Below are 14962 nucleotides of genomic sequence, written 5' to 3' on the forward strand. Positions count from 1 at the left end.
TGTACTGCCAGGACATGTAAGACCTATATCCATGTGTCCCACTTTTTAAATACTAGGCACACTGCCCTCTGGGTGGATAGGGCCATCCTTAGGGGTGAGTTATAGGTTTTAAAAGAGAAGGTTTAGGCCTTGCAAAGGGTTCATTTTACCAGTTCAAAATGGCAGTTTAAAATTGCACTAAGGACTGCAGTGGCAGGCCTAAGCCATGTTTTTATAATGTTACTTTGAGTGTTTGGCACAACGAGTACTGCAGGCCTGCTAGTAGCATTTAATGTAAAGGCCCTGAGTACATTTAGTACCATTTACTTGGGACTTACAAGTAAATTAACTGCGCCAATTAGACGTAGGTAATTTTTACCATATTTGAGGGAGAGAGCACATTAGCACTGGTTAGAAATTGTAAAGTGCACAGCATCCTAGTGCTAACAAAAACAAATTCACACAACCCCACCAAGGATGTCAGGTCTAACAGGGTTCTTTTTGCATACCAATTCTGGAGTATAACACCAAAAGGTTGTAATTTCCTTGAGGAACTCCCTACTGCGACTGCACCTAGTGGTTGTTGTAGCTTGAAATATTGTACCATTCTTTATCTGAAATAGGTCTACCCAAGCCCTTCTCCCAAAAGCCCTGACTTGGATTTACTTAGTGCCTGTGAGCTCAGGAGGAGCAAAAATAATTTTGTTTACAAGACATTTATCTCTGTACTTCAATAGTAACCATTTTTTAAATTCGATCAGGTGTCTAAAGGCAAAAGATTTTACTGAGTTCAGGAGGGCTCAATACATGATGCCTTCTTTATCTTTTGGGTATCCCGTCTCATTTTAAATTGTTCAAAAGGCCTTACCCCTATGGTATCAAACAGGTCACCGAGGGCCAAATTCAGTTTTGGTTCTTGGAAATCGCTATTTAAGAAATGTAAAATGATAAGTATGACATTTCGGACTTCCTAATAGCGATTCCTACAGTAGGTATCATTATTAGGAAATCACAAATAGGAAAATCCCATGTCATTCATTCCAATGGGCCGGTTTAGCATTTCCAAATTATGATTTTCTATTTTGGAAATGCTAAACCAAGAATTGCTGTGGACATAAGGCCCCCCTGTGATGGACCCCTAGGGGCATGCTTGCACTCTACTGCACTTTAAAAAACATATCTTTGGGGGCTTTTTTTAAAATTGCACATGGATACTATCGACTTGGAGTCAATGGCAATTACAGTTCCTAAATGCCCAATTCACGTTTAGGAAATGCTTTGTACATTTATATAGGATTTTCTAGAGGGTTTAATGGTGGTGATTGCAGTGGGAAGGTTTGAAAAGTGAATAGCAACCTTGGTAAGGTAATAATTTTAACAATTTCTATGTGGCCAAGCCAAGAAAGGCCTGCATTGTACCACAATTGGTGTCCTTTTTGAACTGAGAGAGTATCTCTTCATAATTCATTTTATTCACTGTCATAAATGAAGCTGCCTATTTAATTCAGAGACACAAGAAGCCTTGATGGTCCACCGAAATTGAAATTGTTCTTTGAGTTGGTCTTGTGCTCTTGTGGAATGTTTATATTTCATATATAAAAGCTGAGACCACCCCACATTGCGTCATTTCTTTAACTAGTATGGGGAAGGATCACACCGGTCATACGTGTGGGAATCGGGACAAATTTTGACTCCAGAGATTACCACATTTTATCCTCACCCTCTGCTGTCGCCTCCACACAAGGCAAAGATAATAGAACACCCCTGCCTACTTCCTCTTTGAATTTGCACCAGTTGTGATTGTGTGAAATTAATCCGAACCACAGCGGTTGGTGCACAGTAGCTGTTATTAACACATACTCTAAACCTGTGACTGAAGACAAACTTGCACACACCTTCCTGTAGATAGGGCCAGTGCACCCTATCAAATGCCTTTTCAAGGTTCATGGCTAGCAAGATGGTATTCCACACTCTTTTGATACTGATCAAAACTTGCAGTATTCTTTTAGTCCGTTTGACAAAGGCTCATGGGAGCCCAAACACATCAAATAGTTGTTGCAGAATAAAGGATTTCACATTTGAACACCCTGGAGGGTGCGTCTCTTTCTGGGTATCAAGGAATGTAGAGAGGCCGCATTGCAGTGAGAACCTCTCTAGTATTCATTTAGTCTGGAGTTTCTGCCCTGCATAAACCCTGACTGGTTGGGATCTATAAGGCAAGGCATTACAGGGTGGAGCTTATCTACCAGAATTCATGTGAAAATCTTTGTGTCTACATTAATTAAATATATTAGCCTATGTGAGGTGTAGAGCACTGGGTCTGAACCAGGTCTTGAGACAATGAAAATGAGTGCGTTCAACATGGATTCTGCCAGATTCCTATTTCTGCAAAGAAGTTATACAGCTGGGCTAGGGTTGGTGCAATGACATGGCATAATGTCTTATGGAATTATGGCATGAAAGCATGTGGGTCTGTTGATTTATGAATCTGCAAATGCAAGATGCTGGAGATAACCTTCTCTCGCCTGATTGGCTAACCCAGAAACTCAGAGCAGCATTGTGAGAGCTGAGGGATCACTGCGTTCTTGGGATACTGTTGTATGCATATAGGTCCTCATTACAAGATTGGTGGCAAATGTTGCCTACTGCCATGGCGACGGCCGCCAACATACCGTCACTGTGGCTTCTGACCGTACACTGAATTATGACCGTAGCCAGAATTCCGCCTGAAGGCTGGCGGAATTCTGGCAATGGTCATGGCGGCAGATGGTGGTAGGGTGGCGCTGCTGCCAGCAGAAGCGCCACGCCAACGGAACGCCACCGATCGCATCCTGAGCCATGATACAGCCTGGCGGTGTTTTGCTGGTGGACGCTGCTGCTGGCAGCAGTGCCGCATTCTGTCTCCTGCCGTAGGACCCCCTGCAAGCGGGTAAGTCGGGTTCTCCGACAGGAGAGGGGGTGGGGGGTGTTGTATGCGTGTGTGGGTGTGTGTGACTGTGTTTGAATGCGTGCATGCGTGTGTAATGCGTGTGTGCATGAATGGGTGTGAGTGTACATGCATGTTGTGTCGTGAGAGTGCATGTGTGCCTGGATGTATGTTAGTGAGTGTTGCTTTGAGTGTGTATGAATGTATGCATGTGTGTGTGAATGTGGGAATGCGTGTGTGTATGGCTGTGCATGTGCATGTATGTGTGTATATGTCGGGGGGATCGGGAGGGGGAGGGTGGGAGAGGACTCTGGGGAGGAGGAGGGGGTGGGGGAGACCCCTATCAGTGCCACTTCCCTGGCACTAATAGTGCCTACAGCCAGATTTTCGTGGCGGTACAGAAACTACAGAAACCATGGCGGTGGGTGGGGTCAAAATGCCATGGGCGGCCTAGTGATGGCGGCCGATGTTACCACTGTGGCAGTCGGTGTGTTAACTTGGCGGTTTGGCTTTGGCCAAACCGCCAATGTCATAATAGTGGCGGTATGTACTGCCAGGCTGTTGGCGGTACTACCTCCACTATTACACCGACCGTCGGGATCGGAATGACCCCATAGATGTTTGAGTGTAGAAAAGTGTAGCATTTCCAAAATTCTTGAGCTATGTCCTCATCTTTCCTTTATGTCTCGCCTTGCCTCCCATCTATGCCCCTCACTCTGTCTCTAAGGATCTTGCTTTTCAGTTTACTTGCTAATATTTTACTTGCCCTGTTACTCCTGGTCAAATGCTTTTGCTGCTTGTGAAAGAGTACATACTCTGCTTGGTCGGTGTCATGCATTTCATCCTGCACTCTTACTGTTATTAATGCACACCATACTTTCCGAGGATAGATTGATATTTCTGTTGGGATATGAATTGCTCCTTCTTTTCTCTCCTGGTTCCATTTATCTTAGCAGATGTGGCAATGTGGGTGCCACTCGCTTCTGATTTTAGGGCATCCTACATGACATTAATCTGCATCCTTTCCTTGTCTTTCTCTGCCAGGTATCTGGTACCACTCACTACTGTTTGAGGGCATCCTACTAGACATTAATCTGCATCCCTTCCTTGTCTTTCTCTGTCAGTATCCGGTGCCACTCACCTCTGTTTAAGGGCATTCTACAAGACATCAATCTGCATCCCTTTCTTGTCTTTCTCTACCAGGTGTCTGGTGCCACTCACTTCTGATTTCATGGCATCCTAAAAGAGATTAATCTGCATCCCTTCCTTGTCTTTCTCTGCCAGGTATCGGGTGCCACTCACTACTGTTTGAGGGCATCCTACTAGACATTAATCTGCATCTCTTCCTTGTCTTTCTCTGCCAGGTATCTGGTGCCACTCACTACTGTTTGAGGGCATCCTACTAGACATTAATCTGCATCTCTTCTTTGTCTTTCTCTGCCACCTATCTTGTGCCACTCACTACTGTTTGGGGGCATCCTACTAGACATTAATCTGCATCCCTTCCTTGTCTTTCTCTGCCATGTATCGGGTGCCACTCACTACTGTTTAAGGGCATCCTACAAGACATTAATCTGCATCCTTTCCTTGTCTTTCTCTACCAGGTGTCGGGTGCCACTTACTTCTGATTTAAAGGCATCCTACAAGACATTAATCTGCACCCCTTCCTTGTCGTTCTCTGCCCGTTGTCTGGTGCCACTCACTACTGTTTGAGGGCATCCTACAATACATCAATCTGCATCCCTTCCTTGTCTTTCTCTACCAGGTATCTGGTGCCACTCACTACTGTTTGAGGGCATCCTACAAGACATTAATGTGCATCCCTTACTTGTCTTTCTCAACCAGGTATCTGGTGCCACTCACCACTGTTAGAGGGCATCCTACAAGACATTATTCTGCATCCTTTCCTTGTCATTCTCGACCAGGTATCGGGTGCCACTTACTTCTGCTTTAAAGGCATCCTACAAGACATCAATCTGCACCCCTTCCTTGCCTTTCTCTACCAGGTATCGGGTGCCACTCACTACTGTTTGAGGGCATCCTACAAGACATCAATCTGCATCCCTTCCTTGTCTTTCTCTACCAGGTATCTTGTGCCACTCACTACTGTTTGAGGGCATCCACCAAGACATTAATTTGCATCCCTTCCTTGTCTTTCTCTGCCAGGTATCAGGTGCCTCTCACTACTGTGTGAGGGCATTCTACAAGACATGAATCTGCATACTTTCCTTGTCATTCTCTGCCAGGTATCGGGTGCCACTTACTTCTGATTTAAAGGCATCCTACAAGACATTAATCTGCATCCCCTCCTTGTCTTTCTCTGCCAGGTATCTGGTGCCACTCACTACTGTTAGAGGGCATCCTACATGACATTAATCTGTATCTCTTCCTTGTCTTTCTCTACCAGGTATCTGGAGACCATCTCCTTACCTTTTTCTGGTCTAGTGTGGTATGGAACAGTGTGTTTCGCATTCTCCAGACTCTCAACTGTCGCAGTCCTCCGGCCATGGGGATACCTGTTGAAACTGGAGCATGATCAGAAAGTGAAAACACCGCTGTCCCCGCCTTTGTGAGTCTCTGTGTCACTGACGGCCTCACCAAAAAATAGTTTAGCTTTGCATAAGTGTGATGCACCGTATAGTAGTATGAAAAGTAATGGGACTGGGGGTGATGTGTTTGCCACATATGCATGAGGCCCACCTTCTTCAACCAATACCCTCCCTAATTGGACATGACTTCTGTTTGTTATGACTGTAGGACAGAACAGTATCCATTACCAGATTTATGTCTCCTCCTATATAACCTCTTTTCTGCGGACTGGAGGACCCCTCCACCACAAAAGCCTCTTGGCATTCATTTGGTGCATATACATTGGCCAGTGTGAATGTAAAGGATCCCAGCCTTAAGCAATTGGGAGTACCCTCCGTTTCTGTTCTAAATTGTTTCAATGAAATTGCAATTGAATAAGTTGGTTAGCAGAATCGCTATCCTCCCCCGTTTTTGCATGACCATAGGAGATGTATTGCTGTGGATATCACTTGAATTTCACCTTAAACTAGTCCCTTTCGAATAAATGAGTCTCTTGTAGGAGGCAAATATTACAACTCATCTCATGCAGTAGAGAGTATCTCCAGCTTCCTAGTAGAGGTGTTAAGGTTCCTCACGTTGAGAGTCTGATTCATGTTAGTTTGATACATCTAACCACAGGCGAGGGCTTGCTTTATCTTCACCCTCCCCCATTCATCATTTTGCCTCTTTGCTGAAGTAGAAGGTCATTGCCCATCATCCTTGATGAGATCATGAACTTTCCACTGTAAATAACATCAAATGTCCTGTCATATAAACCCTTTTCCATCATTATAGTGAATGGGAAAAACTCTCCTAACTGTACTCTTTTAAAGTATCCCTGACTTCTCAGGATTGTTCCCTAGAACTGTGGAACCACGATATGGCCAAACAACTCAGTCATACCCTATACCTCCCCCTTCTCTGCCCAGCCCACGTGCAACACCCATCTCCCTCCCACTCTTCAGCTCAGCTTCCCTCCATCTCCTCTCTGATGGGGTCTGTGATATGTTACTCAAGTGCAGAGTCCCCAGACTGAGTCTTCTCCAGCCATTGCATTCAGCTGGGTCCCCCCTCCATCTTCTTACCTGCGCCCAGATACCCCCAGGGGCGACAGTGCTGTGCTCTATAAACAGTGATTGATTAATTGATCTTTGGTCGCTGTCTTCCATCTGCTGCTCCTCAGGCCTTCCTTAATGCTGCTTTAGGGGGTACTGATTATCCTCGTGGTCTACCCCTAGGATTTGACTGGCCTGGGTAAGGGGTTACTACTGGTATGTGTTCTACTTCCAATGGAAAATTAGGACAAACAAGTGCCCCCATTTGCAGCTGACATGCTATCCCCTCAGGAAGTCAGTTACTGGTCAAAATGCTTTCCATTTTTGAGGAAGATAAGACCTGGTAGAGTCAGTGTTTGTTACCTTCAAAGATGATGGTGTCCATCTGCTGTGCTTTTGGCATGATCTCCTCTCTCTGTTTTAAATCATGGGCACAGGTGAGGATGGCCAGGGGTTTGTTCCTTTGTGTTGTTATTAGCCTTTTCTATGTGTTCTGTCCAGCTTACCCTCCAAGCTGAACTTGCAGTCCAAGCTGATCTTGAGCAGTCGTTTCACCAATGCTTGTATATCAGAGGATTGTATACCCACTGGTACCCCTGATGTGAGTGTTCTGCTTCCTGGATCTATTTTACACATTCTCAATGTGGGCTTCTAAGTCACTGTTTTGGTCTCTGAGCCTCAGGGTTTGTTCCCTAAGATCTTCCACCTTCTCCTTTCTTGCATCCTGCTTTTCTCGATAGAGGTACCCTTATTTTCCAGATTGCACAACTCTAGCTTCATCTTTTGCATTTCCTTTGAAAAGTCGACTTTAAGTGCAGAAATGTCTTCAAGTAAGTTATGGAAAGCTCCTCTATGAATGCCCACTTAACTTTCTGCCGCTATTTGCTTATGGAAGCTCTGTGGTGTGCAGTGTTGGCAGGTGAATCCTGTGAGGGCCTGCGTTAGCTGGTCAACGTTTCTGGTTGGCGACTTCTAGAACATGTCCATGAGTGTGACCTCTTTTTCCCTTTTTGATGTTGCCATTTTTCTGTACCAAAGCGCATCCTTAGTCTTGTGAGAGTGGCTTTCATTCATACGCCAGGGCTCAGACCTAGTATGTTGTCCAACTCTTCCCCATAGCACCTCCTCAGGGGTGTATCCCTACTTCTTGCCTTTCTGCAGGGCATAGTCAATCCCAGATGATCTCATGTGCTGGCAGTGTTCTGTCATAGCATGCTGGATGTGCTCCCTGATTCGCTACAGGTCCTCATAGCACCCTTGGGCGAAGCAGGCCTCAGCACTTTCTTAGGGCCAGGCCCCTCCCTGCCAACTGGGGAGATGCCCTTTCAGAGAACCAGCATGTGTTGTCGATGGCTGGTGCTATCTAAGCTACTATGCCGGCCTTGTCTGCCAGTTTGGCCCTGCCCCTGGGTGCCAATTACTGATTCTGCATATGTTCAAAGTTGTCCAAGCCGTTCCAACCCAGTGTACCCAACTGCTGCCTTCTTTTATCTGGTGCAATACCTCTATTTGTCAGAGGCGCTCCCGTAGCTCTGACTCCAGAAAATCCCTTGACCAGGCCCTTTACTGTTCTACTCTGCAGCCTTTCTATCACTGGCTGCCCTCTGCCTTCATCAAGAGGCAGTCTGTAATTTCCTAGTGAGATCCAGTTTCCAGTGTCACAAGCCCACATAAGCTGCTCTTGGTATGTGCTTGGTCACTGGAGTGTGCAGGCCATAGCACTCGCCCTGATGCTGTGACCAAGGTGGCCGCCATTTTAAATGGGCTGCATGCCACTTTTACAGGTCTCCACTTCAGCATCCGCAGAGAACGCACCCCCTTTGCTCGTTCTCTGCCTCCTGCGTTACCTTCTGCCAAGAAGGGTGCTTCCAGCTTTCCTCCATTCTGGATTCTCATTGTGGTCCCAGGCAGAGGAGACACCAGACACAGGTCACTCCCCCCCATCTGGGCCCCAACCTAGTGCTTGTTTTTACTGTAGTGGATCAGCACAGCTGTAAGCATGAAGTATGCAGTGACACTTCGGACCACTGAAACCACTTGAGGCCTTTCATGCCACAGGATTCCGCCAGCTTTTGGAAACTTCCCTGTTAAACCTGATAGCCTTAGGGTGGTCATCCCCCAACCTTTTGCCTGCCTCCCTCCCTCCACTTTTTTGACAATGTTTTTGCTGGTTTTAGGACTCTGCGCACTTTATCACTGCCAACCAGTGCTAAAGTGCATATGCCCTCTCATTTAAACATGGTAGCCATAGTTCATTCCCAATTGGCACATTTGATTTACTTGTAAGTCCCTAGCAAAATGCACTACATCTGCCCAGGGCTTGTAAATTAAATGCTTCTAGTGGGCCTGCAACACTGATTGTGCCACCCACATAAGTATCCCATTGACCATGTCTCAGGCCTGCCATTGCAAGGCCTGTGTGCAGTTTCACTGCCACTTCGATTTGGCATTTAAAAGTACTTACCAAGCCTTAAGCTCCCCTTTTTCTACATATAAGTCTCCCCTAAGGTAGGCCCTAGGTAACCCATAGGGCAGGGTGCTATGTAAGTAAAAGGCATGACATGTACATGTGTGTTTTATATGTCATCGCAGTGGAAACCTTCTAAATTCGTTTTCCACTACTGTGAGGCCTACTCATTTCATAGGCTAGCATTAGGACTGCCTCCATATACTGTTTGAGTGGTAGATTCTGATCAGAAAGGGGTAACCAGGTCATATTTAATATAGCCAAAATGGTAATAGAACATCCTGCTTATTGGTGAGGTTGGTTTTTATATTACTATTTTAGAAATGCCGCTTTTGGAAAGTGAGCATTTCTTTGCACTTAAAAACCATCTGTGCCTTACAGCCTGTCTCCCATTAATGTCTGGGATTGGCTGGTTGATACCTTCCTTGTGCATTGCACCCAGACAACCACAAACACAAGTCACTCAGTCAGAAGTGCACTTCTCTGCATAATGAATGGGTCTTCCTGGGCTGGAATGGTGGAGGGCCTAACACTTACATTTCAAAGGCTAAGGGTCTGCCCTCACACAATGGACTGCCAAACCCCCCACTGGGACCCTGGCAGAAAGGACTATACTGAAAGGGGAATTTGTGCACTTCAAAACCACTCTTTGAAGCCTCCCCCACTTCATAGGCATTTTTGGGTATATAAACTCAGACACCTCTGGACCTGAACCTGCAACCTGTCAAGAGGACTTGCCTGGCTGCCCGATGGACTCATCTGGACTGCTTTGCTGAGAAGGACTGCTGCCCTGCTGTTGCCCTGCTGACCTCTAACCTTGCTGAGAAGTGCTCTCCAAGGGCTTGGATTGAGCTTGCCTCTTGTTTTCTGAAGTCTCAGGGCCAAATAGACTTCATCTCTTCAGGAAACTCCTTGTGCGCCAAAAATCGATGTACAGCCTGCTGGAAACGATGCACAGCTGTCTTGCGACAGAGAAATTGCCACACAGCCAAACCAGAACAACGCAGCTGTCTTCCTGAGTGAAGATTCGAAGCAGCTCCTGCCTTACAACAGAAAATTCAATGCATAGCCCTACCGGATCGACGCACAGCCGAACCGGAACGACCAGCCGATTCCCAGAGTGGAAAATCGACACAGCGCCTGCCGTGCGAAACAGAATTCAACGCATCTCCCTACCGGACTGACACATCGCCTGTGACTTCTTTCAGCGCGCCGAGGATTTTCCCACATAGTCCCTGGGTGTAAAAAATTGTCAGTAAGCTGACTGATCCCGGGAAGCATGCTGAGGAGGCGGACCTCTGGGCTAGCACCAGTGTCCAAAAAGGTATCTGTTGGGGGCACACACAGAGGTGTTCTGGGTTCCCATCAGAAGAAAGAGAGGGGAGAGAAATTTAAAAATAAGGAGTTCTCAAAAGGCCCCCAAAATAATTCCCAAGGGAATAGTGGTAACCAGTCCCAATCTGATTCCAAGAAGAAAGGGTTCATTGACTATAGGACAAGGAGGTTTGTACCCCAAAGGGCATAGTGCTCCAAATATGGCCACTTTAAGGGTGGCTCCAAGTGTCCCAAGAGGGCACAGCCCCCCACTGGAGGGCAAACACCTGGGTTGGCTAGTGTAGCACTCGGGGAGGAGATAGTCCCAGTTAGATTTGAGGAACAGATAGAGGTAACCCTACTGTCCCTGGGGGATGCAGAGATGGAGCCAAAAGCCCACATGCCTGTAAATACTTCCAAGTATAGGCAGTGGGCCACCATCAATGGGCAACTCGTGGAGGCTCCGCGTGACACAGGAGCCAGCATGACTACTGTCAGGGGTCAGCAGGTTTCAGCAGAGCAGGTTCTCCTGAACACATTCCACCAAGTCATAGTCACTGACAATCGCAAGAGCCACCTACCGGTAGCTCTGGTTCCCTTTGAGTGGACGAGGGGGGTGTCTGGTACTCTAAAAGTAGCTGTGAGTCCTTCCATGCCTGTAGATTGTCTGTTAGGCAATGACCTTGAGCACACTTCCTGGAAGGAGTTAGAGCTAAGGTCTCACTTGGAAATGCTGGGATTGCCTGAGTGCGACTGCATGACCACAGGATCCATGGCTGCCCGGGAGGGGAGTCAAGGGCGTGTGTAGCTTGGAAGAATGGCCCAGACAGCTGCCAAGGAGAGGGCCAAGGGGCGCCGGAAACCGGTCTCAGAAGTTCCCGCAGTGGTTGAGGAGGACCCTGAGAAGGAGGCCCCTGAGCCAACTGGGGAGGACATTGCTGCCCTAGGGGACCTACCTGAGCTTGCTGGCTGGCGAATTGAGGGTGTGCCCACCAGGGAGGAATTCTGCAAGACGCTGAAAGAGTGCCCTACTCTTGAGGGTCTGATGCAACGGGCCTCAGCCCAAGCAGCGGGTGAAGCCTCTGGTGATCACCTGATCTATTGGGAGAATGATCTCCTTTACAGTGAGCCTAAGGTACTGGTGGCTGGGGCAGCATGTGTGCTGGTGGTCTCCCAGTGTTACCAGGCCTTCCTGCTGGGCCTGGCTCACGACATCCCCCTGGCAGGACATTAAGGGCAAGACAAGACCTTTACTAGGCTTGTCACCCACTTTTTCTGGCCCCGAATGTGGACGGCCTCAGATGCATTCTGTAGGTTCTGTCTCACCTGCCAGGCCAGTAGGAAGACAGGGAAAAGGCTCAAGGCTCCTCTGATCCCACTCCTCATCACTGGCACCCCCTTTGAAAGGGTGGGCATCATCGTCATTGGCATTGGCATTGGCAAGCCCCTTGCAACTTGGAAAAAAATTACGCATTGTCTGTGCTGCGTCGCAAAATCCGACGCACGCCCTATTTTTCCACGCATCTCCTCCTCTGTGGTCTCCGTGCGTGTTATTTTTTACCCTAACCAGGTACTTTGTGTAATTCAATCAATCAATCAAGAAATTTGTATAGCGCGCTACTCACCCGGAGGGTCTCAAGGCGCTGGGGGAGGGGGGACCGCTACTGCTCGAACAGCCAGGTCTTGAGTTGCTTCCTGAAGGAGAGGTGATCTTGGGTCAGGCGGAGGTGGATGGGGAGGGAGTTCCAAGTCTTGGTTGCCAGGTAGGAAAAGGATCTTTCTCCCATGGTGGCTTTTCTAATGCGTGGCACGGCGGCGAGGGCGTGGCTGGTCGATCGGAGCTGGCGGGTGGGAGTGTAGAAGGTCAGGCGGTTGTTGAGGTACCTGGGGCCCAGGTCGTGGAGGGCCTTGTGTGCGTGGGTGAGGAGACGGAACGTGATTCTCTAGCTGACGGGGAGCCAGTGCAAGTCTCTCAGGTGTCCGGAGATGTGGCTGTGACGGGGGATGTCAAGGATGAGGCGTGCGGAGGTGTTCTGGATGCGTTGGAGTCTTTTCTGTAGTTTGGCCGTGGTTCCGGTGTAGAGGGTGTTACCATAGTCCAGTCGGCTGGTGACGAGTGCCTGGGTGACCGTCTTCCTGGTTTCGGTGGGGATCCATCGGTGATCTTTCGGAGCATGCGTAGGATGTTGAAGCATGATGATGAGACGGCGTTGACTTGTCTGGTCATCGAGAGGGAGGAGTCCAGGATGAAGCCCAGGTTGCGTGCGTCGTCCGTTTGTTTGGGTGCGCTGCCCAGGGCAGGGGGCCACCAGGAGTCGTCCCAGGCAGAGGGTGATGATCCAAGGATGAGGACTTCCGTCTTGTCTGAGTTCAGTTTCAGGCGGCTGTTCATCATCCACTCGGCTACGTCTTTCATCTCTTCGTGCAGGTTGGTTCTGGCGGTGGCTGGGTCGTTGGTGAGGGAGAGGATCAGCTGGGTGTCGTCGGCGTAGGAGATGATGTTGAGGTTGTGTTGGCGTGCGATGGCTGCGAGGGGGCTCATGTAGACGTTGAAGAGGGTGGGGCTGAGTGATGATCCTTGTGGTACGCTGCAGCTGACTTCGCTGGCCTCGGATCTGAACGGAGGGAGGCGGACTCTGGGTTCTTCCGGCGAGGAACGAGATGATCCACTCTAGTGCCTTCTCTTGGATTCCGATGTTGCTGAGGCGCTGCACTAGGGTGCGGTGGCAGACAGTGTCGAACGCTGCGGAGAGGTCCAGGAGGATGAGGGCCGCTGTCTCCCCGTTGTCGAGCAGGGCTCGGATGTCGTCGGTGGCTGCGATGAGGGCGGTCTCGGTGCTGTGGTTGGCTCGGAAGCCGGACTGCGAGTGGTCGAGGGATCCATTAGTCTCGAGGAAGGCGGCTAGCTGTATGTTGACGGTCTTCCCGATGACTTTGGCAGGAAACGGGAGGAGCGAGATGGGGCGGTAGTTCTTGAGGTCGGTGGGGTCTGCTGATGGTTTCTTCAGGAGGGCGCTGAGTTTGGCATGTTTCCAGCTCTCCGGGAAGGTGGCAGTGTTGAAGGAGCAGTTGATGATGTCCCGGAGATTGGGTGCGATGACTGAGTCGGCTTTGTTGAAGACGTGGTGGGGGCATGGGTCGGTTGGAGAACCTAAATGGATGGTGTTCATCATCTGGATGGTGTCTTCGGTGCTGACCGGGGTCCAGGCGCGGAGGGTGGTGTTGGGGGGCGTCGGTTTGGTGGTTGGGTGCGTGGTCTGTGCGCCGAAGCTGTTGTGTATGTCGGCGATCTTGCGGTGAAAGAACGAGGCGAGTGAGTCGCAGAGGTCTTGTGAGGGAGTGATGTCGTTGTTTCCGGCGCTGGGGTTGGAGAACTCTTTGACGATGCTGAAGAGTTCCCTGCTGTTGTGTGTGTTGTTGTCTAGTCGTTCTTTGAATGCTGTCTTCTTGGTGGTGTGGATCAGCTGGTGGTGTTTGCGGGAGGCGTGCTTGAGGGCGGTCATGTTGTCTGTGGTCGGGTTTTTTTGCCAATTGAGACAGCTGTTAATTTTTAAGATTTAAGATTCTTTTTAATCTTGCAAAAGTGATATCTCAACTTGTGCTTATTGAATTTTTATTGTTTTGACCATATTTTAACCAGATAAATATCACATATTTTTCTCAATGTGTGATGTATTTTTGTGTTGTTTTCACTGTGTTACTGTATGATTTATTGCACAAATAATTTGCACATTGCCTTCTAAGTTACGCCTGACTGCTCAGTGCCAAGCTACCAGAGGGTGGGCACAGGTTAATTTGGATTGAGTGTGATTTACCCTGACTAGGATTGTGGTCCCTACTTGGACAAGGGTGTATACCTCTGCCAACTAGAGACCCCATTTCTGACATCAACCCCTTTCAATGGGCTAGCACCTCGTATTGTTGTGCCTTGTGAGACAATGCCAATATTTAGATAGCCGCAGCACACTGGAATCAGCTCTGTACAGCTCTGGCCTATTTAATACATAGTAATGGGCCAGGTACAGCACTGGGGCTTATACTGCTGGGTAGGCTTGTAATGTCTTGAAGTCAAACATTCATTGCCGGGAAAAAACATAGTGGTTGCAATGCAGTATCCTCCAAGCCCACAACTGCCTCTTATTACCCATAATGGGACAACTGCTGGGTAAAAAGCCTAATGGATGGGTCAATCAACCTTATTTGATATAGAAATGTATATGTATATCTATGACACATATACCTACATAGCTAAGTAATTGTTTCTTTTTCTTTCTACAGTAACGACTGATGGACGTAGTAAATGATCAACGGTAAATATGATATGTGCACTATTATAGTTATATCACCATTGTAAAGGAAATTTAAGACAATGTGATACTTTCTTGTTACTGTACACAGTTGAAGAACTCTTGTTAATGAGCTGAATTCATAAGGCAGAAAATGTGGGTGCTTTTTAGTTTACAATTCCTTGCTTTTACCTAAGAAGTTTATGTGTTTCAACATTCTGCTTTGGCGGGGTTGCATGAAAAAGGATGCACGCATAGTCAGTGCTTCATTCTCTCCCTAGCACTTGAATTGTTTAATCACTCTCCTGTGTGTGGAGACCAAGAAACCAGCCACGCATTAGCATGGTACTTAGTAAGCATACCATTG

The 14962-nt window shown here is 48.0% G+C and overlaps 1 protein-coding gene across 2 annotated transcripts in view; it reads left to right on the plus strand.

Moving 5' to 3' along the window:
• LOC138303553 (protein FAM118A-like) overlaps positions 1–14962 on the plus strand; it is a 204894-nt gene that overhangs the window by 40859 nt on the left and 149073 nt on the right. For both annotated transcript variants that reach the window (XM_069242798.1, XM_069242797.1), the window contains one exon: positions 14588–14619. In XM_069242798.1, coding sequence (XP_069098899.1) covers positions 14597–14619 — 23 coding nt within the window. In that variant the 5' untranslated portion in view covers positions 14588–14596. The remainder of the gene's footprint in view (positions 1–14587; positions 14620–14962) is intronic.

This window comes from Pleurodeles waltl, chromosome 7 (assembly GCF_031143425.1).
Source record: "Pleurodeles waltl isolate 20211129_DDA chromosome 7, aPleWal1.hap1.20221129, whole genome shotgun sequence".
Taxonomy (NCBI): Eukaryota; Metazoa; Chordata; class Amphibia; order Caudata; family Salamandridae; genus Pleurodeles; species Pleurodeles waltl.